The following is a 25,845-nucleotide window of genomic DNA, read 5'->3' as shown; positions in this document are numbered from 1 at the left end:
TGTCTTTGACTTGTAAAATCCACATTACTGGGGGGCCGTGGAGGGATGGCAAGGACCAGGATGTCAAGCAGAAATATCCCTAATTATGCAGGAGGCTGCAGGCAGACCCCCCTCCCTGATGTGCTCTCTGGAGAACTGGGCCAAGGCCCTCAAGCCCCAGGCCTCCCTTTGAGGTAAGGCAGCTGTCTCCCCCTAGGGGACCCAGGGCGTGCTTGGGGCACACCCAGGACGAGTCTGGAGGGACAACTGAGGAAGAGGGCAAATTCAGAGCACACAAACTTAGGGGTTCCTCGGCTGAGTGGGCTTCTCCATCCCACAGACTTTAATGGGGAAGACAGGAGAGCAAGCGCAGGTAAGACTCCTGGAGTTCGGAAAGGACCCAATGGACACAAGTTATAAATCTTAATAAAGATTATTTAATAGCTTTGTTTAAAAAAGATGGGGGGGCGCAGCAGGGCAGGTGCTGAGAACCATGGACGGAGCCCACTCCCATAATGCGGAGGGAAAGCCTCATACTCGAGGGTCCTGGTCCCTGCATGGCCCCCTCCCCCAGACCACCAGTCTTCCCCCTCTCTGGCTTCCCCAGGAGTTTGCAGGGACACAGCTTCCTGGAAGGTGTTGATGTGGGTCTGGGGGCAATGAGACTCTGAGTCCTCCCCACCCCACCCCCAATGATCCCTGGAGGCCAGGGAATGAGGAGAGAGCAAGGAAGAGCATGGCAGCAGAAGCCAGGGCTCAACCTTAGATGGGCACAGCTGCCCTGGTATCTGTCCCAGGTTCAGGGACCTGCCAGTGAGGCTGGCATCAGCCAGGGGTTACAATCCTTGGAAATGCAGGGCGGCAGTTGGGGCTAAGCCTATGCTGGTGGCAAGGGCCCTGGGCTTCCATATTTACATCCAGAATCTACCTGGGGGCAGGAGTGGCAGGGACCTCATTTTATTTTTCCAGGGGTTAGGGTCGAGGGGCAGCAGGAACCCGTTTTTACCCTGGCCACCTTGGTGTAATCTGTGAGCCCTAGGGAGCTGACCCTTAGCTGCCAGCATGACCACTACTAGAGGTGCCAGGTGAGAAGCTGCCAGTCAGGTCCTAGCCCTTCTGGCTCTAGCCTGTATGGAGTGAACTCCCAGTCACCCACTGCCCTGGGGCTAGACAGAGGGGTCCAGTGGCCACACAGTGGCTCCCTGCCTTGGGGCAGTTGTAGGCAATGACCTTGGCTTCCTCCTTGCCTGGTCCCAGAACCCCACTCTGCAAGGTACAGACCACCTTGGTTCACCGGGTGGTCTCATGCCTGGCCCCTACCTGAGAATCCTTGAACCCCAAGCACCCCAGAGATGACTGAGGCCAAGCCCTTGTCTGGCAGGGAGGCTGCTTGTTGGGGACCAAGGTTTCGTAAGTGCTGACGGTGGCACAGGAGGGGGGAGAAGCTCCAGCTTGGCAGGAGGCCTATGGGATGCCAGGGGCTCCAGAGGGGGCCAGCCCTTCCCCAAGCCCTGGTGCTCAGACACCTCTGCCATTAACTTGCTGGGTGCCTGGCACTGCGCCCCCCTGGACCCTGGAAAATGAGGGGTTTGAATTCAAGGTCCCTATTAGCTCTGGGCCTGAGGACTGTGGTGAGGGTGGGGGGAGAAGGGGGGGCAGGTCGCAAGACTCCAAAATGACCTGATTTAGAAGAGCCACGGCCCCCATGAGTGGTCCCAGATCTTGGCCCTATTTGGGGACAAGCGCTCTGTTCCGTTCTCCAACCAGGAGGAAGGAGGCCCGGCTTCCGGCCTGAGAGGGCCAGGCTAGGCCAAAGCAGTTGGGGAGGGGATAATTGTGTGCTCTCCAATGTTCCCTCTCCAAGGCTGGGGGTCCCATGCCCACACTTGGCCCCTGGCCCACAGACAGACGGACACATGGACCAAAAGGGCGGCTGGGCACTCAATGGTTTACTGAGACGTCTGCAAACACAAAGTGGCTGCCTGGGTCTGGGTGGGGGGCATCATCTCCCTGAGGCCTCCTCCACTCAGGGGCTCCCACCAGGCCTCAGCAGCCAGAGGCCCCCTCCTGCCTCATACCTGGACCATGAGGAGTGGTCAGGGAGGCACCATCCTGCCACCAACCCAGCCGGGTCTGGCCAGGCCTGAGTTGAGGGAGCACCATGCCAGGTGATGAAAACACTGCTTGGAAGGGGAGACTCCTCCCCATTTGGGTTCTAGAGGCAGGGGCTCCCACAGCCCGGACGGACAGAAGGGAGGGGGCAGATGAGCCCTGGCTCCAGGGCTGTACCAGTCTGGCCGTTCCCAGGACAGACAGACCAAACAGGATGACAGAAAACCCCCGTTCTCAGGGTCAGTCTGCCACCCCGGGCTGTCCAGCTCCCAGCAACCCTTGGGCCCCCCAGCTCCAGGGAGTCCAGGCATGTGCTCTGCTTCCTCGGGTTCAAGGGCGCCAGTGCCCCCCAGGGTGATGCCATTTACAGGGCTAATTGAGGTGAATGAACATGAAGGAAATTGTTCCCGTGTCCTTTGGAAGAGAAGCAGGGGGTGGGCTGTGGACATGACGCTACGCACAGTAGGTGTCTGCTTTCATCACTTGGCAATACATGGTCATGGCAAAGGTCAGGCCGAGAATCTACGGGAAACAGAGCAGGGTTGACCAGGGAGCCCTGGCCTCGTGGTTCATGCAGCCCAGTACTCCCCTGGCCCATGGCTCCCCTGACCCAGCACTCACTGGCCCGTGGCTCCCCTGACCCAGCACTCACTGGCCCGTGGCTCCCCTGGCTCACAGCTCCCCTGGCTGCCCCATCACCTGGCTGCTCTCCTCTGCTCTCACCCCACATTCTCCTCTGCTGGGTGGCTCCTGCCCGCCTTTGTCCCTCTCCCTTTTCCAGCTTCCCTTTATGAGTTATCTTCTCTTTGACTGTAAGCTCCTTGAGGGCAGGGCCTAGTACTTAGCACAGCCTGGGCTTAATGCTCCTTGTCAGCTGGCTCCTGGGGCGCTCCCCCCACCTCTTCTTCCCATGCCCAGGACCCCAGGAGGGCAAGGCGGGGAAAGAAGACCCAACAGAATCTGAGTCTAGTGTGGGGCTGACTCCCTGGGGGACCTTGGCAAGCCTGGGACTCAGTTTCCCCCACTGTAATAGATGAGGGTTGGTCTCAAGAGATCTCAGCTTGCAGGGCTCTAACTGCAGTAGTTGAGGGATGGGGCAGAGGAGGGGTCTGAGCTAGCTCTTATTTGAGGGGGGGATTGCTATTCTTTGGTCAGGTTTCCCTCCTCTAGAGAGTCCTGGGCACTGAGGAGATCATATGAGGCACAAACAGTTGTCTGGACCACCCCCCTCACTGAGGCAGCTCCCCCCACCAGGTTCTCCCTGGCAGGGCCAGGTACTCAGGTGCCCCAAAGCTGGAGTCCAGCCCCTCTCCCTAAAGGGGGAGCACTATGTAGAGACATGTGATGAACCTCCTGGCCCAGAGGACAGGGCACAGGGTGGGGAGGGGGGAATGGAGGCGTTGGGAGGGCTCACCTGGACCAGAGCTGTGCACAGTCCAAAGATGCCGACAGCCAGGAGATTTTCTTGAAGCCAGATCTTCACTGTCTCATAACAGGGCTGGAAAGAAAACAAACTTCAGCTGGGCCCCAGAAACCCACCTGATGGGCCAGGTTCCACCCTGACTGTCCCATGTCCCAGTGTGGGAACCCAGGACCCTTCCCCAAGAGTTCTCTCTCCACGTCGGCCCCATCCACTCATGAACAGGAAGGAACCCGGGGATTGGATGAAGATTCTGTCTCCCACCAGGAAACTGTCTTCCACGGGGGAGTCTGGAAGGGGCCCCGTGCCACCATCACCGAGGGGACGCCCAAGCAGGGCAGCTGGGGCTTTCCCAGACTCACTGCTTTCCACCAGGTGCCTGGAGAATGAAGGCCACAGCTCTCGCTGAACTCTAGGCAGCAGGAGTCGGGCACCCTCGTACTGTTGTACACCTCAAACCAGTCTGTGTAGTTGGAGACCCCACAGCACCGGAACTGGAGAAACAGAAAATGGGTGGGGCTTCCCCTCATGTCCCCACAGGCACCCCCGGGCAGCCCCCAGAGGGTGTGAAGGACACCCACCCCCACCCCATGAGGCCAGAGGCAAGAGAGAACGTGGAAGGAAAACCCACTGGACAGCTTAGATTCCATCACATCGAATGTCTTGGCACAGAACCAATGCCACCAAAGCTGGCAGAGAAGCAGGGATATTGGGGGGCAGGATTCTTTGCAGAAAGTTTCTCTGCGAAAGGTCTCATTTCGAGGATGTCTAGAGCACCGTCAAATTTAGAAGATTAAGGGCCATTCCCAATTGATGAAATGGTCAAAGGATAGGAATAAAGTTTTCTGAGGAAGAAATCCAAGCAATCAATAATATGAAAAATACTCCAATCACTAATAGAGAAATATGTAGTAAAACCTGCTAAAACTCCACCTCACAGCTGTCAGCTTTTTTTTTTACCAACTTTTACCAAAGATAACACAAAGGGAAAATAAAGTCTGGAGGGGTTGTGGAGAAACAAGGACACTAATGTTGATGGGGCCGAGAGCTGGTCCAGCCATTCTGAGGGCAATTGTGGTTAAATTGTGCCTGCCCTTTGACCTAGACCTAGACTGCTCCTTGGTCTGTGCCCCGCCCCCAAGAAACTTTTTTTTAAAAGAAAAGACCTAAATGCACAAAAGTATCCATAGCAGTTTTGTTTTGTTTGTGGGGATGAAGAGGGTGACCAGCAATGGGGAACGGCCGGACAAGTTCTGTTAATGAAGGTGGTGGACACTCTTGAGCCACGGGGAAGCGTGGGAACTCAGATGGATTGACCACATGTGGAGGACAACTGAGGCACCAGAAGAAGGATGGAGGCAGGGACTAAGCCTAATCCAGATGGGGAGAGGAAGCAAGCTGCCTGAACAAGAGGTGAGGGGCTCAGAATGGGGTCTGGGGGGTGTGTGCTGCTTCACTTCGCATGCTGGTAACTGAAGTTTTGAGGTTCTTCAGAAGGAAAGGAGACCGGGGTTTTGTTTGGTGAGAAAACGTCTAATTTTAAAAAATCAAGAGAAAAAAGACCGGCCATCCATCTGAACTGCTGCCCCAGGTCCTTTGCACCCTGGCAGGAGACTGTGAAGTCCAACCATCCCCTACTAAGAATATGGTGTCCCTGGTCCTGGGTGCCCCCTCCCTGGCATCTCCAAAGAAGCACTGGATCACTACTCCCTAGGAACCTTGTAGATGAGACAGTGCAGGCAGGACTAAGCAAGTCTTGGGGTGTCACAGTAGGAGAGGGAGGAGCCCAGAGAGGCCAGGACAGGATCAGAGCTAGCTGAGGGGCTGCAGGCCAGTCTTCTGGCCTAAGATGGAGGGATTGGACTTGAAGAGTCTGTGGACAAGACTGTGTCCAAGCAAAAGGTAGAGCCTGGAGGATGATGGAGGAGAGAGGGGCTTTGGGGACCCTTGAACACTTCTCCACTGGAGCTCACGCATGAAGGTGTTTCCCCAAGTCTGGCTCCCCCCGACAAGGCTCCTTCATTCCATCAGCCTTCAGCGGGTCGGGCCACTGTCCAGCCTGGGGGGATGCTACGCGCCGTCCAGAACCCCGCCTGGCCCAACCTCCCGGGCCGCTGCGGCGCCCTGGCTCCCAGCCATCCCCGAATGAGTCAAAGGCAAATCGTGGGGGCTCTGTCCTTCGGCCTGTTTACGGCGCTGCTGGAGAGGAGTGGCTCCAGCCACCCCCTCCTCCCCATACTGACATTCAGAAGGGAGGACGCCCGTGATGGATGGCAGACGTCGCAGGCATCAGCAGGCAGAGACCTTTGGGAAATCGCTTCCTCCTGACTCTTGGCTTCTCTCTTTTCTGCTTATAAATGGGAACGGGGGCACTTGGCAAGAGGAGATTGGCAGCCGGGCCTCAGCCCCGCCTGCCAATGGGAGACAGCTTGGCGTCCTCGCAAGCCACCTGGCAAAGAGGCCCCAGGCTGGTGCGGGCCCTCCAGCGCCACAGCTCCTTCTGGTGGTCCTGCCTGCGGTGGTCCTGCCTGTGGACCCTTCCTCAATGGGGCCTCAGTTCCTCCTCTTCTCCTTCCTCCCCCATCCCCCTACTGTCTGATCCTCCCAGGCTGGCGCTGGGGCCTGTGGGCAAGCCGACTGCTCGTGACAAGAGTCAAGATTTTCTGGAGCTGCCCCCGACTGTCCCAGCAATGGGCGAGCTTGGAGCATCTGCTCCCCTCCCCCAGGATGGCAGGGAGATGAATGGCCTCGGCTCCATCTCTGCCTACATCCTGTCCCCCAGACCCAAACCTGAATGGTTCGAGGCACCATACAGACAGAAACACTGGGAGGAGGGGAGAGAGAACAGTGTCACCCCCACCTCCCACAGGCTGCCCGGGGAACCTTAGGAAAGGCCCTGAAGCAGCAGGGGTCCGAGGAAGTCTGGGAAAGCCCAAAGGGGAAGCTGTCCGGGGGACCAGCAGCCCAAGCACTGTCCAGAGAGCTGCCCTGTGGGCGATCTTGTCCATCTAGAGCCTCGAGGAGAACTGCTCTTAATGGGCATCAGTTGCGGGAGCTTGTGAGGGGCTGTTTAGCCGCACTGAGGATGAATGAGGATCCAAAAGGGGCAGGGTCCTTGCCCGGGGAGGACACTAGCTGCCTTGGAGGATGCTACAGGAGGCAGACACAGGGAGACAGAGGCAAAGACCAGCTGGCCCCTGCCCTCAAGGAGCCTCCATGGGACTGAGGGAGAACATACACCCAACTAAGCCTTCAGTCTGACTCGGGGCTTGATCCAGGGTGGCCATGGAGGGGGGCAGCCCAACGGCACTCTGAGGGAATGAAAGAAATGGAAGCACAGGTCCTGGGGAAGGGAGAGCCCCAAATGTCAGCCCGGCCCCCCGAGAATGAGAGAATGCAATCTGTTAGCCAGACGGGGCATTTTTTAAACAGGTGCCGCCCCAGGGGTCAGCCAGGCGTCGGCCAGAACAGAAGCATTTGATAAAAGCTCGTGGACGGGATTCCTGCTATCTCCTTCCCTGACCAGGATAGTGTGAACGGGCAGATCCTAGGAGCCGGAGAGCCCCCTTAGCTAGGTTCCCAGAGCACTGGACAGTCCCTTGGGCCATTCTGGCGGACGGCTGGAACCCAGGACAGTGAGGCAGATGGGCGAGTAGTGGGACCACAAAGCAGGCAGGAGAGGAAGTAGGCCGACTTCGCCAGGACCCCAAGAACCCACCCTGGGCCGATCACTCAAAGGCATTTTTTTCCTCAGAGCCTGTCTTTCTTGTGGGTGAAACACAGCTGGGAGATGGGCCTTGATCTGCTAGTGAAGGGGCCTGCTGGCAGCCCGAGGACCATTGAGTCCCTCCTCGCGCTGGGAGCTCCCACTTACATCAGTCTGGATGATGCTCCATGCGTTGGTGAGGCCAATGTTCCCCTCGGTCCCATACAAGTGGAGCCCCTTCTTCAGGTCCCTCTGTGCATACGTGTCAATCTGGAAAGGAAGCAAAGGGAGGCTCACAGGCTTCCTGGGGCAGGGGGGGGTAGCTCCAAGGCCTTGTGATGCTGGGGGACTTGGAAGCCCCACTAGCCCCATCCTCTCATTTGGCAACCACTCTGTACAGAGCTGAGGGTTGTAGGCTGAAACGGGCCCTGGCCACAGGAGCTTACCCTCTAAATAGGGGAGTCAATACCCATCCCCAGGAAGGCCCTCAAATGGACAAGAGCAGGGGGTGCCTGGGGTCTCGGGCTTTCAAACTGGTAAGGCCTGGACAACCTTGGGACATAGCAGCATCTCACAGGAGGCTTAGTGAACAGTTGAGGAAACTGAGGTGAGGAAGATGAAGCCTCTTATCTAGGCCTGCAGACCCTCAGTGAGCCCCAAAGGGACCAGCGTCCTGGAAGCTCCACCTCCGTAATAGAAGATCCAGGATCAGAGGGACCCAGACCTCTCTGGAGGAGCTGGAGGGAGTTTCTCAGCAGGGATTTGTGGGAGTGGGCCCCAGGACAGCATAGCCTTGAGTAGAGTCTGGGGGAGAAGGGGGTTTAGGAATTAGGAAAAATTTAGCCTTGAAGACCAGGCAAAACATCAGTAGGGGGATGGGTGTGACAACCTTCCAGGATCCCCAACCTAACATGGGAGAACAAGGGAATCTCAGACCAACAGGCCCTCAGACAAGAAGACCTGGGTTCAGACTCTACCTTGTCCATTCACCAGCTGGGTGACCCAGGCTTACATAGCTTCACCTCAATTGGGTCTGCCAGGAGAGATGCCAGCTAGTCCCTGGGCTTCCTCCAGGGACCGCCTGGAAGTCTGAAGGGGCACTGGGAAGGGGCTCCCCAACACCTTCTCTGAGCCCAGCCCCCCAGACCTGGCTGCCCGGCAGCCCCTGGGCCTAATGGAGGAGGTGAGCTACTTCATTTTTAATGACCCAGCTACATTCATAAGCCCAGGAGAGCGAGCAGCCGACGCCACCCCCCCCCCCACAGACTGTCTGGGCTGCCTCCCCAGATGGGGTCGGGAATAGAGAGACCACCAGGCTTCCCCCCCCCCCCCCCCCGCCTCCAGCCAATTATCTGGTTGAGCTAATGAAGGTCAAACATCTGGAGGAACATCCCTGCCTAGGTTCATAGGCATTATGGGAAGGGGCTCCTCTCCCCAGGGAGACGGTTGCTGAAGCCCCTCAGGCAACCATCTCATACTGGGTCCTGTAGACCCAGAGAAGGGAGAGGAGGCCACCAGGACCCTTGCAGCAGGTATCAGTGTGGGCACCAGTGTGGGCACAGTGAGAGTCCCATGGGCACCAGTGAGCTGGGGACACCTGCCTGGCCCCACCCAAGTGCCACCCAAGGTTCCCCTCCCCCCAGCCCTGTCTACCCTCCCCCCACCCCAGGGCCTGGCAGCCCCCAGCAGCCTCTAGAGCAAATGGAAGATGCTTCCAGGAGCCTTCTGGGGCAGCCTGAGAAATCAATCAGGGCAAACACGGCTTCTCCTGGGGATCCATCAGAGGCAATCACTGCAAGTCTCTATCTCCATTCCCAGCCTTTGCTGGGTTTCTGTGAGACATTTGAAACTGAAAACACCCCCCATGCCAACCCATCAGGAACAGGAACAGCCCCTAAAGTGCCAATGGTGGGTGCCCAGACTCAGGCTCAATACCAGGGCAAGGAAAGACCTTGGGCCTGGTCATACCCAAAGCCCAAAGACACCTGGCACCCCTGTCATACCTTTGGGCAGGACGGAACAGGGCAAGGAAGGGCAGAGCAGGGACAGGACAGGACAGGACTGGGCCAGATAGGGCAAGGTCAGGAAGGATAGGGCAGGGCAGGAGAGGACAGGAGTGGGAAGGACATGGTAGGAGCGGGCAGGAATGAGCAGGACAGGGCAGGGCAGCTAGGTCATTCATAGCTAAGAACAACATGATGCAAAGGATAAAGCCTGGGAGACCTCAGAAGATCCAAGTTCAAATCCATTTCAGAACCTCTCTAGCAACTCATTTACCCTCCATCTGCCTCAGTTTCCTCATCTGTGGAACAGTGGTGGGAGCCCTTGCTTCCAGGATTTTTGTGAGGCCCAGATGAGACAATCTTTGTCATGTGCCGTATAAATGTGCATTGTCATCTTTATTCCTAATCTCAGGGTCCTATGGTTGCTCAGGGACGGCCCCAGTTGGGAAGGAGTTGGGAAGAAAGTGGGGAGGCCGAACCTCAAATCCCCCCATTGACTGATTCAGGGCTCTAGTCTCGGCCAGCATCCTCGTCCCCTCTTTCCTGCTGCCACTCCCGGCTGAACAGAAGGAGAGAGAATGAGTGTCCTGCTTTCTCTCCCCAGGCTTTGCCTCTCCTGGGATGCCCTGAGCTGCTATGAATCTGAGGGGAAAGTGACCCCTGGGAACAGTGGGGAGGGGGGAAAGAGGACAAGACCAGGCCTCCCCCTATCCTTAATAAAATTTGGTGGCTTCCTGTCACCTCAAGGACCAGATTAATTTTGTTAAAAATGTCCCAGGTAGGGGTGGCCAGGTGGTGCAGTAGATAGAGCACCAGCCCTGGAGTCAGGAGGACCTGAGTTCAAATCCGACCTCAGACACTTAATAATTACCTAGCCTTGTGGCCTGGGGCAAGTAACTTAACCCCATTGCCTTGCAAAAACCTAAACAAATGTCCCAGGTACATTTTAGTCTGGGTCTGCCCACATTAGGGAAGTTATGGGCAGTGGGAATATTTGGCATCTATGCGGCAGACACCAGGCTGCTTTGGGGAGGACCACTTGCAGGTGGGGAAATCAGGAACGGTGGGACTCGAGAGGGAACGTGAAGGATGGGGAGGGAAGAGGGAATGAGTGGAGGCAAAGTGCGAGCACAGACTTGGTGATGGGAAAGGACCCAGCAGGCCAAGGGACAGGGGAAAGAAGAGACTTCTCAATGGAGGAAGATTCTGTCAATGGGGTGACACTGTGGTGGAACCAGAGGAGACAAAGCCATTGAACCTGCCTCCCGTCCCTGGACTCCAGTCAGGCCCAGGTCTGGGTCGTTCTGATGGGCAGCCACACCATGAATCCCTGGGGGCAGCCAGTTGGGTGTGGGGAGCTCTGTGGACCATCTCTAGCTTCTGCCAGGCTCCAGGGAGTCATTCCCTGGCAGGCCTGCCTCCAAAACTCTTTTGGAGACCCCTCCATGCCTCTGCCCGCTAGGCCTGCCCCTGCCTTGGCTCCTCCGAACTGAGGGAGGTCTCACCCTGAGATTCTCCTTATCCTCCTGCCTCCTGCCTCCTGCAGGGGTATAGCTTAGAGTTGATGCGTGGAGGGGGTGCAGAGACCATGGTGAGAGGCAACTGGGGTGGGGGGCATCATCACAGAATGCTGGGGCTGGAGTCAGGAAGACTCGGCTTCAAATCCAGCTTCACACTTACTGAAGTGGGCAGGTCATTTAAGCACGGCCTGCCAAAGTCTCCCCAACTGTGAAATGGGAATCCTAAGAGCGCCTCCCTCCCAGGGTGCTTGGGAGGATCAGATGAGAAACGCTGTAAAGCTTTAATTACCCGCTGGCCAGTGGTCATCAGAATCTTCAACATCATGGGCACAAGGCGGGAGCCCCGAGCTCTATCTTCATCTCGGTTTCTTTTGCTTGTCTCCAGTTAAGAGCTGCCTTTCTGACCCCTGTCCCCCTTAGTCTCCCTCACATGCGTCCTCCTTTCCCCTCCCTTCCTACTTCCCCACTGAGCAGCTGACTCAGCTGCATGTGTGGGGTATGTCTGTGTGGGTGCACGTGCTGGGTTTGTGGGTGTGCACATGTGTGTGTCTGTGGGTGTGTGTGCGTGTGTGCACATGTGTGTGTGTCTGTGGGTGCGGGTGTATGTGGGTGTGCACTGTGTGTGCATGTCTGTGGGTGTGCATGCACATGCATGTGTGCGTGTCTGGGTGTGGGTTTGTGTGTGTGCACGTGTGTGTCTGTGGGTGTGTGCGTGTTTGTGTGCATGTGTGGGTGCAGGTGTGCATGTGTGCACTGTGTGCATGTGTGTGCATGTCTGTGGGTGTGCGCACACGTGTGTGTGTGTGTGTGTGTGTGTGTGTGTGTGTGTGTGTGTGTTGGGGGGGGTCTTCTCGTCTTTGACCAGTTAAGATGAGAGTGGGGCTCAAGCGTTACCTGCCCCTCCCTGCCCCCGTCTCCTTCATCCTATAGTCTTCCTTGAAGAGGAAGACCATCTCTCCCAGTCTTTCTTCCTCCCCTCTCCCAGTATGTTCCCTCCTCTCCACTCTTTCATTCTGAGATCACCCCCAGCCTAACAAAGCCTCACCCAGGCTCTCTGTCTCATCCGACTCCATTTAAGACCCCCACTTCGGACAGCTCTGTGGAGTCACATTTATCATCTCCCCATCTAAGACCAGAAACCGTTTCACCTTGTTTAGGCCCTGGTGACTTCTTATTCTTGCTCCCCTTGTGGCACCCTTTCCCTGGCCTCCCCGTCCACCGAGCCAGCCTCTGAACTCACTGATTCTGGCCAAGACCTCCTTCACCTGGAAGGAGGCGGGTGTCAGCCGGGTACGGCTTATGGACTGAGAGTGTCAGATGTGGGAGCTGTCCCTGAGGGTCCGCCCTGGCGGCTGGGGCAGCAGGGGCACGGCGGCTCTGCCTGGAGGAGGCGCAAAGATCAATGAGCTCAGCAGGGCCAGGAGGGCCTGGCTGCTTCGGGAGCTCCCTGCTCCCTGGAAGAGCGAGGTCAGCCTCACTGAGGCGGAGGCGCCCCCAATCTGAGATCCTGAGATTCCACGCACGGGGGGTGGGGAGTTGGGCTTACCACACAGCCGCACAACTCACTTCATTCCTCTGGGTCTCTAAAATGAGGGGGGTGCACCGTGCAGGGGAAGCCAGCCCTCTCTCCGCCTATCCACTCCCACGTCCGAGTCCTTTGGGAAGCCGGGGAGCCTCAGTTTCCTCCGGTCACAGACACAAGTGGGAGCTCAAGGCCAATGCTTCCCAGAGAGGCCGGGCAGTGCTCAGGGACCCCCGGGGTGAGGAGCATGCCAGAGCGGCTGCTGGTAGCACGGTCAGGCTGATGGCAAGCTGCCCATCCACTGGGGCCAGAAGGCTGCCACGCAACAGACACAATTGTTCTCCGAGTTGGCACCAGCGTGGACCTTTCTGCCTCTGCTCTCTTCCCGGCCTCTCCTACGCTGGATCTGGGTTTTGTCTCCCCTCCCCCAAGTCAGTCTGGGAAGGACACGGTGCTGAGGGAGGGGGAGCAAGGAACCCACGGGCACAACCTCAGACAGCAGCCCTAAGTCAGAACAGTGACTGCCCCCCGGCAGGACACAGCAGGAGCCTCTGGGAAGCAGATTCCATGCACTCACAAATGGCCAGAGAGCCTGGAAATGGCATTAGGAGGCATTTCCATACAGCGTCCCTTCTCATTTGCAAAGCTCATTTTCTCTGGCCCAGAGTGATTCTGGAGAAAAGAACTCGGTTTAACCACAACCTTTCTGCCTCATCTAGCCCCATTCACTGGACAGGACTGCCCAAGCCCTGCCTGGTGTCCGTGGCCCTCGGATCAGAACCTCCAAGGTGTGGACGCTCCCGAGGCTGTCTCCTAACTAGCCAGTCCAGCCAGCTCTGCTCGCAGCCTCCTTCCTTTCCCGGCTGGATCACTTCCAGACATTAATTGTGGGTTTTCACAAATGAATTTTTAAAAAATTTATGAAGTCATACTATATGCCAGCAATCATAGTAAAACACTGGGGGCCTAAAAGACAAGAATGAAACGCTTCTCACCCTCCGGAGACAGGTGTGCTCACCAGCACACTTTGAAAGGTTGAGAGCTAGGGGCCAGAACATTGACTGTGGAGTCTGAAGACCTGGGTCTGAATCCTGCCTCAGGCTCTAACTGGCTGTGTGACCCTGGATAAGTCACTGACTCTGCTGTCATTTCTCATCTGTCAAAGGAGATCACAGTTCCAGCCACCTCTAACCCTCTGAGCCTAGATAGACATGTGGTGATTCCCTGGAGGGGGTGAAGGGAGGAACTCAAAATTGGGACATGTGGAGAGGGGGCATCTCTAGGAGACAGACGGCCCTGCGGAGGTCAGGGGAGCTGGATGATCTTGTGAGGGGGTACAAGGACTGGAGCCATAGGGAGGTGCTTGTGTGGTAGGCGTTTTGATGGTCATAGAACTTTATATCTGGTCCTGGAGATGGCAGGAAAGCACTGAATTTTATTAGGGATGTGGGGGAGGTAAGACTGAATCTTCACTTTAGGAACATTCCTTTGATGGCTGAATGGAGAATGGATTGGAGTGGGGAGAGGCCTGAAGCCAGCAGATTCCCCCCCCCCCCAGCAACTCCAGCAGGAACCTAAGAATGAGGGGATGGCGAGGTCTGTCCCAGGGAAAGGGTGAGATCGTGGGGGGGAGGGATTGAATCATGTTGCATAGGAGACACCCAGTCTTGGCAGCAGCTTAGACATGGAGGGAGTTTCAGATTCCTGGGGAAGGGTCCTCCTCTACGGATGTCCATCCTTTATTTCAAGAGGACCAGTGTCATCACGGGGGCTTGTGGTGACTTGGCTTGACTTGGATTTCAGGGAGGCAGAGACCCCAGTAATCAGCCCTGCTCTTTTTCAGTCATTGATGTCCTGCCTCCCCTCCTATCCATCACCTCTCCTCAGTCTCCTCCGTTGGATCTTTATCCATGTGCCCCCTCAGGGTTCTGTCCCGGTCTACACCATTTCACATGGTAATCTCACCCTCTGGAGACAGCCAGCAGGTACCATAGTGCTCAGAGTCAGAAAGTCCTGAGTTCAAATCCAGCCTCAGGCACTTACTAGCTGGGTGACCCTGGGCAAGTCATTTAGCCTGTTTCCTCAACTGAAAAATGAGGATAACAACAGCAACAAACCTCACAGGGTTGTGCCAGTTTCAAATAAGATGATGCTTCTAAAGAGTTTGGCTCAAGCCCAGCACACAATAGGCACTTAGTATTTGGACAGGCCCTTCTTTCCGGTCCAGGACTCATCTCTATGCAAAGGATTCCCAGACCTAGGGATCCAGCCCCAACTCTTCTGCTGACCTCCACCAGCCTCACAGAACCCTAAGCCCTCCCCATCCTCCCAGTCCTCCAGGCTCACCCTCCTCCCTCACGCTCCACATGTGCTCCCTGGACCAGTGCTGTCGTTCATTCCCTCCTCTCCACTCCCAGTCACTCCCTCAAACTCTGGTGCCGGTCCCCTTCTGCCCTGCCCCTCAGTCCAGACTCCACGCAGATGCCAAATGTTCTCCCTTACCCATTCAACACCAAGGTACCTGCTTTCCTCCAGAATCAAAGATAAACCGTCCATTTGGCTTTTGTCACCTCTCAACATCAGGCCCATCCTCCCTTTCTAGCCTTTCCAACCCAGTAGTCTCCAGTCACACATCCTGTCTTCAAATCCCACCCCCAGGCCTGTGCAGGCTGTCCCTCATACCTGGAATGCCATCCCTCTTCACCTCTAGCTCTTAGAATGCCTCAGTTCCTTCAAGACTCATCTTAACCAACATCTTCTATACAAAACTCATCCTGAACCGCCCCCCCCCAGCTGCCAGGGCCTCCCCCTGAAATTACCTATTTCTGCATTTATTATGTATATATTTTATATGTCGGCAAGTGAGCAGACACCTCAGTATATGATCGTGTTGTCTCCCTTGATAGACTGTAAGCTCCTTGAGGACAAGAGCTAGTTCTTGTTTCTTTTTGGCTTCTAGGTCCCCCGTGCCCAGTTCATGGGCCTGGCACGGAGCAGGGACTGAAGGTGATGGACCGGCGACCTCCTGAGACAGACACACTCACACCCAAGCATGCACACGCGTGCACACACACACACACACACACACACCCTTCCCAATGGGATCTCCCCAATTGTGATCTTCCCAATGATCACCCATCCATCCCAAACCCTGCTGTGACCCCTCCCTTCAGGGCCACCTCATCTAGGACCTGGCAGGAATGCTGTGAGCATTAGCTCTTCCAAGGGACATTCCTTAGTCACAAAGACATACCAGATGAGGCCCAGGCCCAGCATTCTGGAAGCAGGGAAGCGGGGCCACCGATGAGGGCCGACGGAGACAGGGAAGGGAAATGCTGGCAGCAGACCTGCCACTTACCTGGTCTGTGTAAGCGAAGAAGAGGATGGCCACTGTGAGCTCCAGCAGGAACACAATTAGCAGCATGATGAAGAACTGAGGGAGAGAGGAGGGCAGACCCTCAGAGGCAGCAGGAGCGCGGCCACCCGCCCCAGCCAGCATCCCCTGACCCTGGGAAGCAGCAGCGCCAGAGCAACCGCTGTCCTCAGGCTTGTCACCAACCCCTGGGGTGACCTTGAACAAAGTTCTGCTCTCCTTCAGTGCGTGTGTGTGTGTGTGTGCGCGCGCGCGCGCACGTGTGTGTATGCATGTGTGCGTGTGTGTGTCTGTGCATGTGTGCGTGCATGCGTGTGTGTGTGCGTGCGTGCGTGCGTGCATGTGTGTGTGTAAGGGCTTTAGGCCTAACACACAAAGAGCAACAGAAGGGTGGACAGAAGGAAAGAGAAATGCCACAGCAAAGACATTGGGTATGCAGAAAAAGGGCCACGACTTTTGGGCAGAAGAACATAGGCAGGTGTGAGGGGCCCTGGGAGCACAACATGGGCTGTGGCTCCCCCCCAGGAATTGGGCAACAAGCCTTTGTTTTTTAGGCAGTTTCCGAATTTCTTCAGGAAGAACGGTTATTCCTTAAATAACAAAGGAAAGAGGGTCGGCTGAGAATTCAAAGTCGCCACCCCCTACTGCTCCTGCCAGTCACCCCCATTTTAGCCCTCCGTCTCCTGCACTCCCTAAAGCCAATGGAGACTTCTCCCCAAGCTTTAAGCCTGGCTTAGACGCTGTCTCCGCTGGGCTGTCATCCGTGATTAATAGAGGGGCCTCGCCCTGCTAGGGGGGCTACAGCCTCCGCCTCAGCCCCCCAAGGCGAATGATTCAGAGGGGCTGAGGCAGCTGCTCTGACAGATGAGAAGTGGAACCTTTGAACCCGTAGATTTCCAGGATAAAACAACGGGAGTCAAGGATGCCAGAAATACAATCCTGCTCTCCTCACACCTCAGTGCACCTCCCCTGAGGAGGGGAAGAGGGGAGAGGAGGCAGGGAGAACCAGGAGTGGGCTGGCCTCGGGCTCTAGCTTTGACCAGGGGACCAGACCAACACCCCCACCGCTGGCGACTCTCTGGGTCCATTCAGTGCCTGGCTGAGGGGTGGAGCTTCTGCTTCTGACAGGCCCAAGCACTGGGTCCACTTGCAGCCTCCACTGAAGTTCCTTCTTACCCTCCTGGCACCCGCTTTCTGGAGGGCCCCTTGAACCCCCGCGCCCTGCCAGCAGCCCAGCTCAGTTCCACTCAGGCCCGAGGCTCTGAGCAGCCGTAAATAAGAGGGAGCTGGGCCGGCTCCTGGGCCGCCACGACCCGATTAATGATAAGTCACCGATTTCAGAGCAGACGGGAAGAGAAAACTCAATAAAAAAGGAAAAGTCGGGCTTCCAGACACTGTGGGCTCCAAAGAGTATCCCTCCTGAGGCCAGAAAGGCAGGCAACCGGGGACGGGGGCATGCCCAATCACAGTGCCTGAACCTCCACCATTACTGCAGGGAATAACAATTAGCCAAGGGAGCCAGGAACAAACTGGGGTGCTCTACGTTGTCTCCCTCATGGACGTGAGGTGGCCCCTGACAAGAAAGGAGCTTGCTGCGCAGCCTAGGGATACCTGAATGGTGACTGCCAACTCACACCTGACCAACAACCTCGGCCCTGCCACATGGACCGGAGAGGCGAAGACCGGGAGAGGCAGAGCAGAGAGCTGCTGCCCACAGGTCAGGCCTCCACCACCCAAGGCCACTGGCAAAGATGAAAACGCCAAGCAGGGGAGTCTGGAGGCCACCCCAAATTCCAAGGAAGAGAAGCAAAAAAGGAGGAGGCATCCAAACCTCACTCCACAGTGGGCCGGACGGATGGCGAAGGCCCTGCTCCTGACAGAGCCCGAGTCTTTCTTTCTATGCAGGGTGCTCCCAACTTGAGCCTGGAAGGATCCCTATAGGGCAGGGTTCAACCTTGTCTGGAGGAACGTCCCTGAGGAAAGCAGAGCCCTCCCAGAGAGGGAAGGAGAGTTGTCCTGTCAGAATCGACCCAGGGTCTCTTTCTTCCCTTTTCAGCTTCCTTTAGAGGAGCAAGGAATCGGGAAGACCTGAGTTCACATCCAGCCTTTCTTAGCTGTGATCCCCCTCCTGCTGTCTCAGTGCCCCCATCCATAAAGGAGAGGCCTGGCCTCCCCAACCCCTAAGTCCCTCCAGCTTTACATGGATGATCCTCTGATGCCTGAGGGCAGGGCCCAGGGGCCCACCTCTCTTAGGAAAAGAAAATAAGAAACAAAAGTAATGGTGAGATTTTCCCTGCCTTAAAGCACTGTGATTTAATAGATGAGCAGGCCTCATAAAAACGCTTCCCATGTGTGATTCCCGAAAGGCCTCTTGGTCTGAGATATTAATAGGTAAGAAGAACATTCCCAAAGAATCACTTACTTTTTTAATTATCTGTGATTAATGTTTCATGGGAAGGGGAAAGTACACACCCCCATCTCTACAAATCCTCCGCAGCTTCTTTCGGATGTGCTAGGACCCAGTGACCATGACCACCGAGTGACAAGCTCTGCCCGTCTCTCTTCTCGGCCTTCAGACAATGCCCAACCTCTAACAAGGAAATGGGATGCTTTGGGAGGGAGAGAGCCGCCCATCATTGAGGGTATTCAAGTGGTGGCCTGGTCATCATTTGCCAGATGTATTGTAGAAGAGATCCAAGCATCTGGAAGGGGGTTGGGATGGCTCTAAAGTTAGGTTTCAAATGCCTCTGAGACTCTGTGGTACCCACAGAGGGTCAGGAGGGCTCTGAGCAGACGAAAAGATCTTTGTCATCCACTAGGGGCCAGCCTAGAGGACACTGCTGGGCCCAGGACTTGAAATGTTCTCCCTCCTTTGCTCCATCCCCCCAATTCTGGCACCTTCCTTCTGGGGTTCTCTATGCTTATCCTGTTCATAGGCTGTTCGGTTGGACAAAAAAACAAACCAAACAGGGGTCTGCAGGCTGTCTCCCCATTAGACTGGAAACTCCCTGAGGGCAAGGTGTCCTGTCCCCTCCTCTGTATCCTCAGTGCTTAACTTGGTGCCGCATACAGTGGGAGCTTAATCAGTGCTGACTGACTTGTTCTGGATTCCTTTCTGTGGAGATGCTGGCCAAGAGTCTTCATTCTCAGAGGCTCCGTGTTTCCAAGACTAGACGAGCTTGCAGCTCCAGCCCAAGGCATGAGGTTCCCCTGAGCCCAGCAGCTGCTCCTGGCAGGAGGTGGGGCCTCACAGTCTGGGATGGGTACCCCTGGCCCCTCTGTCTTCAGCTGTCTACCCTTCCAGCTGGGTCCTCAAAGCGAGGCCCGTGTGATACTGTGCTGAGCCAGGCCTTGAGGCGGGATGATGGGGCAGAGGAGGCCATGCTGCCACGGTTAGCTGCCTCACCAAGGAGGGGAGAGTGCCAACATGGGCAGAGGCAGGGAGGTGCCAGAGCCCTTCCAGGAACCACCTGCTCTCCCGGAACCAGCAGATGGCTCAGCAGCCTGGGGGCCAAGGAAGGATCTTCCCAATGCCAACTGGCCCAGGCTTTGCCAGCTGGGCTTGAGTGACCACAGCCAGGTTGGGGAGCAGGGACATCATGGAAGAAAGCCCAAAGGATGGTTTTTTTGTACCCAGGCTTCAAGAGAAGGTACACTGAAGAAGGGCACTGAACCGGGCCTCTCTTGGCCTCCCGATCACACTGAGGGACAAAGAGCTGGGCGGGCCTTCGGCCAGGAGGCCTCTGGTAAGGCCTCATCGCCACAGAGCTGGAAGGGAGCACCCAGGACAGATTCTTCATTTGACTAAGAGAAGTGACGGGCCCCAGAGAAGGTCAAGGGGCACAGCAGTCAGGCAGTCTCTGTCTCCCCTGGACCCCACTGCCTGGCTTGGAGCTCAACAGCCTGGGCCATGCCAGAGCTGCTCCAGAGACTGGGGGAGCAGAGAGCTGAGCCAGACCCTCGGAGCCCACCTACAAAGGGAGAGTTGTCATCACCCCATGACTGAGGAGCCAGATCCTTCTGCCTTGAGGTACCCCTGCTCCCCTATCCGGGCCACCCAGAACCAGCCCCAACACTCACGCTGAGAAGGAGACATTTGTTTTCCTTGATGGCCCCGATGCAGCCCACGAAGCCAATGACCATGACAAAAGTGCCCGTGACAATGAGCAGGTTGGCCGCCGAGAGTGAAGGGAAGGATGGAGACAGGGTGGCAAAGTTGCCCTGCGTCACAGCCAGCCAGATGCCCACACCAAGAATACCACATCCTCCCAGCTGTGGGTCAAAGAAGAGAGAAGAGAAGTTGAGTCAGGCGCCAGTATAGACCCCACAGGCCCCTCCTGATGTGTTCTCTCCCATTCCCTCTGATCTACTTTCCCACCGGCTGGGAGTCACACAGACTCCCCCAAAGAGGGGGAGGGGCAGCTGCCAAACCCACTGGGGTGGGAAGGTCAAGGGCCAGGCTGACAATGCAGCTGCCCCTCCTTCACCCCACCCAGCTCCTCCAAGAGGGAACGTGATGCTGGTGGCCCTGGAGCACCCTTCCTCCTGCCCCACCTTCACAGTAGTCCTTCCCCATCACTTGGGGCCCAGTTTCTACTCAGGGACTTCCTCCTCCTGGAGCCTGCCCGGGGGACCTGCTGGCCCTGGGGCATGTCTTGGTCTTTGCACTGACCCGGCTCCCACATCCACACAGTAGATCCTGGGCAAGACCTGCAGCTATCCTCCCCTGACAAAACAATTTCCCCAATTAGCCCCATTTAACAGTTGAGGAAAGAGAAGTTCAGAGGGGAGACCTGTGCAGGGCCACCTGACCCAGAGAGGTCACCACCCAGGTCTTCAGATTCCAGATAAGCCTTCCTTCCACTATGCCGCCCTCCACCCAGGGAGATCCCCTCCTCTGGAGATCATCTCTCCCCAAAAGCATCCCCAGTCGTTGGTCTCCCAGAACCTCACACATCTGCTAGGACCCCAGAGGCATCTAAGCACAGCGGGAGGAGTCCTGGAGGAAGAAGGACACCTGAGACCCTTAGCAGCAGAGGATTCCCCCTCCAAGATTCAGCCTCTCCACCTGGGAAATGGGGAGAATACTTTTTTTTTTTTTTGCAAGGCAATGGGCTTAAGTGGCAGCTAGGTAATTATTAAATGGCTGAGGCTGGATTTGAACCCAGGTCCTCCTGACTCCAGGGCCGGTGCTCTATCCACTGCACCACCTAGCCGCCCCTGGGAGAAGACTTTCTGCTCTGTCCTGGCCCTAATAAACTCCCCAGGTAATTCCTTGAATAACAAGAATGAATGGGGGGAAACAGCTGGGGGGCAGCTAGGTGGCACAGTGGATAGAGTACCGGCCCTGGAGTCAGGAGGACCTGAGTTCAAGTCCAGCCTCAGACACTTAATAATTGCCTAGCTGTGTGACCTTGGACAAGTCCTTAACCCCACTGCCTTAAATTAATAAATAAATAAAAGAGAATGAATGGGCTGACCAAGTGATTTAGAACTATAAAGGGCTGCCATCAACTGTGTGAAGGATCTTGGGTAAAACTTTTGTATTTCCAGGGAGCCTGCAAGGCATGGTCCAGGTGCGAAGTTTCAGAAGTCGGGGGTGGGGGGGCTAATCTTTCTGTGAAGTCAGGGGATAGGGACCCCATTCATGGGTGCCTGCCTCAGAATTCCATCACCAGCAACATTCCCCCACAAGGCTACCTGGCTTAGCTCCTATTGAGTAAGTCTCTGCAGATAATGAAGATAAACCATGCCACTCTCTCCACTGACAACCCTCCCCACTAGTGATTCCCACATTTGAGGAACCAGCCCAAGGAAAACTGCCCAACCCTTTTGGCACTCCAATGATTCCCCAGAGCTGTCAGCCTCTTTCCCCAGCTCCCCCAACCTTCCTTAAAGCCAGAAAGCTTCATTGAGTTTCATAATTGCTCATTATTACAAAAGACAATTACCAAAAGCAACAAAGAACCAGAGATGCGGGGCCTTTCTCACTTCCTCCCTGAGTCTAAATTCAGTGTCTGCAGCCTCTAGTAACTTATGGGGAGGAGCAGCTAGGTGGCACAGTGGATAGAGCACCAGCCTTGGAGTTAGGAGGACCCGAGTTCAAAAGTGACCTCAGACACTTAATAAGGACCTAGCTGTGTGGCCTTGGGCAAGCCACTTAACCCCACTGTCAGGCAAAAAAAAAGTTATGGGGAGAGGGGAGGGAGCTGGACTTCCCTGTGCCACGTGTGAGCCCATGGTTGCCTGCTCTGCTTCAGGCAGCTGGTTTGTGAAGTCAACACAAATTCATTAAATACCTCCCAGGTGCCGGATACTGTCTTAAGTGCTAGGAAAACAAAGAAAGATCATAGGCTGTCCCTGTCCTCAAGAAGCTGACAGTTTAATGGGGAGAAATCAGAGATAACCAACAGAGGGAAGGCAATAGAATGGAGGGAGGGAGGTTGAGCAGAGGAGAAGGAGCCATGGAAGCCGGGGATAGAGAGATGGAGCCCTGGGAGTCAGAGGATAGGGACAAGGAGAAAGAGCAATCCGGGCCTGGGGGACCAAGAAAACACACAGTTGAGAGAAGGGTGTGTTGTTGGTGGATCGGCCAGAAGCTCCACAGCCCTGGATTGAAGACAGGATGCTGATGCCTTCATGCCAGGCACCCTAAAGTCCTCTCTTTTCCTGCCTCTTTTGTGTGTGGTCTCTCTCATGAGACTGTAAATTTCTTGAGGGCAGGGATTATCTTTCTTTTCATTAATTAGGTGCCAAACAAAGTGGTGCTACAGAAATGTTGGCTGCGATAGTGGTGGCGGTGTCTGTAGGAAATCCAATTTAAGATATCTAACAGGCAACTGGAAATTTCAGACTGGAGGTAGGGGGGGAGGGGAGAAGGTCTCAACCAACCAAAGGTACAAATATTGTTCATGGAGCCCAGGAGTTATCAAATATCTGCCCATTAGTTGCTGTGCCAGATCCAGTGTGAATGGGGGCCTGGGGGAGGGAAGGTCTTTTTAAGCAGAGCCTTGAACATGTTGCTTGTAGGAGGAAGGACCTTTTTTCCTGTGCGAATAGGAACAGGGAGGAGCTGAATCCAGGAGAGGATGGGGCAGGTCGAGAGGAGGCTTAATGGAGAAACAAGGGAGTTCACATGGGAGAGCTGGCTCCACCTTCCCCATGGAGAAGGGGAGATATGCTTAAGGAGAATGGGCAAGGTTTGGGGGAGATGGGAGGAGAGCAGCCCCCATGGATGCTGAAAGGGAATCAGTAAGAGATGCCCCAGCTTGTCAACCATTCAGTGGGTAGAGGGAAAGATTCAAAAAAATCATCCAGACTATGCCCAAAGGGCAACAAAAACGTGCATCCCCTTTGATCCAGCAACACCACTACTGGGTCTGTACCCTGAAGAGATGATGGAAAAGGGGAAAAACATCACGTGTACAAAAATATTCATAGCAGCCCTGTTTGTGGTGGCAAAGAATTGGAAATCAAGTAAATGCCCTTCAGTTGGGGAATGGCCTAGCAAACTGTGGTCTATGTGATGGAACACTATTGTTCTCTTAGACACCAGAAAGGACAGGAATTCAGAGAAGCCTGGAGGGATTTGCATCGACTGAAGCTGGGTGAGATGAGCAGAACCAGAAAAACACTGTACACCCTAACAGCAACATGGGGGCGATGATCGACCTTGACGGACTTGCTCATTCCATCAGTGCAAGAATCAGGTACATTGGGCTGTCTGCAATGGAGAATACTGTCTGTATCCAGAGAAAGAACTGGGGAGTTTGAACAAAGGCCAAGGACTATTCCCTTCAATTTAGAAAAAAAAATAGATGTCTTATTGTTTGATCTTGCTGTCTCTTATACTTTATGCTTCTTCCCTAAGGATATGATTTCTCTCTCATCACACTCAATTTGGATCAAGGTACAACATGGAAACAATGGAAAGCCTGACAGATTGCTTTCTGTGGGGTGTGGGGGGAGGGAAGTAAGATTAGGGGGGAAATTGTAAAACTCAAAATAAATAAAATCTTTAATAAAAAAATTAGTTAACATAAAAAAAGAAAATCATCCAGGCACAACTCTCCTGTTCATTTATCCTTATTGAGCCTGGAGGTTTAGAGGGAGCAGATTGGGCATTTGAGCTCTGGCCCCTTCCTAGACACCACTCTGGAATCTTCTGAACATTCTCATCTCCTCTCCCCCAAGCCCATCTCCCAGGTTTTTTTTTGTCTAAATCAGCTTTCCTTCTTTCCTTCCCTCCCATCATCTTCTTTCTCTCTGGTAAACAAACAAGCCCCCACTTCAGACCCAATTGGGGGCAGGATTCTGAGACCTTTGGGGCTAGCAGAGTCTCCATTAGCCAGAATGGCCATGTCTGGGTCCAAGGAAGGTTATCCTTGATCTCTTCAGTTTGTTGTCTCTGAACCTTTTTTCATAAGCTCAGAACCAGCCCTCGTCCCCTTGGCCAGGGTGTCCCAATAGGTCAGGGTGACAGAAGAGATGGAGCACCAGGGATTCCCTGCACTTAGAAGCAAGGAGGAAATACCTTGGGGTAAAGTTTAAAACCTCCAAGATATATGATCCTTTTTGTCGATCCATATTGACTTTGGTGAGTGCCAGTGTTAAATCAGCCCCTAGCAGGCTCTGACTACACAGGTTTAAGGGTCTGGGAAGATCTCTCTGTCTCTCCCTCCTCTGTTTCTATCTATCTGTCTCTGTTTCTCTCCTCTGTCTCTGTCTCTGTCTGTCTGTCTGTCTCTCTCTGTATGTGTAGGTGTCTCTCTCCCTCTTCTCTGTCTATCTCACTCTGTCTCTCAGTCTCTATATCTCTGTCTGTCTGCCCCTCTGTTTCTCTCCCTTTGAATCTGGATTTGAACTCAAGTCTTCCAGGCTTCAGATTTGGCGCTTTCTCCACTATGACACCAGCTGTCTTCATGTCAGAAAGTGCACAAACTGAACTAAGGAGAGATTAGGAGGGAGCGCATCCTAAGCAGAGGGGGCAGCTGGTTCAAAGGCATAGAGATGGAAGATGCAGTAGGGAACAGTCAGAAGGGCTCAAATAAAGAAACCTTCATGTCTCCTGGGGTCCCTGTGAGTGGGGTTAAAGACACCCATGGGACTCCACTCATCTCACAGAGAGCTCCCGAGCTCCCCGGCTGCCCTTGGGAATGCTGAGTGCATCTGGCTCAGTGCCGGATACTTAAGTTACCATGACAAGGACAAAAGTCTATCACAGATTTGCAGCAGATCTGGAAGTTCCTGTGAGCCACACCTGAACACCCCAGGAAAACTTGTCCACCTCTCCCCCAGGTCCTTTGCAAGAAGGCAGCAATACCAGAATCTCACTCACCACACCATAGCAGAAGGGGGAGGGCACTTGTGCTCTGGAGGAGACGGGGATGCACTCACATGCCCTCACATACATGTGGTTACACAACACAAACTCGCAAACACACACTCACATACTCCCTCATACAATGCACACACTCACACAAACTCACATTCAAACTCACAATCACACAAACTCATATACACACTCATTCAAATGAGACACACATCCACAGAAACACATATGTGAGTGTCCCTACACACACACACACATACACATACATACACACAACACACACACACACACACACACACACACACACATCCCTGAGTCCTCATGGGAAGCCTGGGCAACAGAACCTGGAGCTTTGGGCTGGACGGTCAGGTGGGTGGAACAAGATGGGAAGAGAAGAGACTGAGAACCTTATTTCTTTGCTCCTCAGGAAGTCCCTTAGGGCAGCTGGCAGCTGTCCACGGTGCTGAGACCCGGCTGCCAAATGGAAAGCGAGCATGTCACTGTCCACAGCCGAATAGTTCTGACATATGAAGGCCAAGGCAAAGGCACAATGCCTCCCCCTTTCTTGAATCTCAGAGGACCCGGTGTCTGCCCTCTCTTCCCATCTTCGGCTGCTGGTTCTTCAGTTAATACTCAGAATGGTTCACATGAACTGGGTAAGAGGAGGAGTCTGAGATAACATGGGGGTCAGCTGAAGGAGCTGGGGATGTTAAGATTTGGGGGAGCAGGATCACTGTGCTCAGGGATTTGAAGAGCTCCCGTATGGAAGAAAGGTCAAGATTGTTCTGGCCCTAGAGTGCAGGACCAGAAGATAAGTGGTATTTTTAAGAAAAGAATTTCAATTTGATGCCAGAAAAGACATCCTACTAACAAAGTCTG

At 54.9% G+C, this 25,845-nt stretch overlaps 1 protein-coding gene across 3 annotated transcripts in view; it reads right to left on the bottom strand.

Annotated features, from left to right (window-relative positions):
• Window positions 1–394: 394 nt before the first annotated feature.
• TSPAN4 (tetraspanin 4) overlaps window positions 395–25,845 on the bottom strand; it is a 68,319-nt gene continuing 42,868 nt past the window's right edge. For all 3 annotated transcript variants that reach the window (XM_074230769.1, XM_074230768.1, XM_074230767.1), the window contains 6 exons: window positions 19,716–19,907; window positions 15,621–15,695; window positions 7,386–7,487; window positions 3,874–4,005; window positions 3,506–3,589; window positions 395–2,613 (listed from right to left, as the gene is read on the bottom strand). In XM_074230769.1, coding sequence (XP_074086870.1) covers window positions 2,545–2,613; window positions 3,506–3,589; window positions 3,874–4,005; window positions 7,386–7,487; window positions 15,621–15,695; window positions 19,716–19,907 — 654 coding nt within the window. In that variant the 3' untranslated portion in view covers window positions 395–2,544. The remainder of the gene's footprint in view (window positions 2,614–3,505; window positions 3,590–3,873; window positions 4,006–7,385; window positions 7,488–15,620; window positions 15,696–19,715; window positions 19,908–25,845) is intronic.

This window comes from Macrotis lagotis, chromosome 3, assembly GCF_037893015.1.
Source record: "Macrotis lagotis isolate mMagLag1 chromosome 3, bilby.v1.9.chrom.fasta, whole genome shotgun sequence".
Lineage (NCBI taxonomy): Eukaryota > Metazoa > Chordata > Mammalia > Peramelemorphia > Peramelidae > Macrotis > Macrotis lagotis.
The sequence above is the reverse complement of the archived record's forward strand: the minus strand, read 5'-3'. Positions and strand labels throughout refer to the sequence as shown.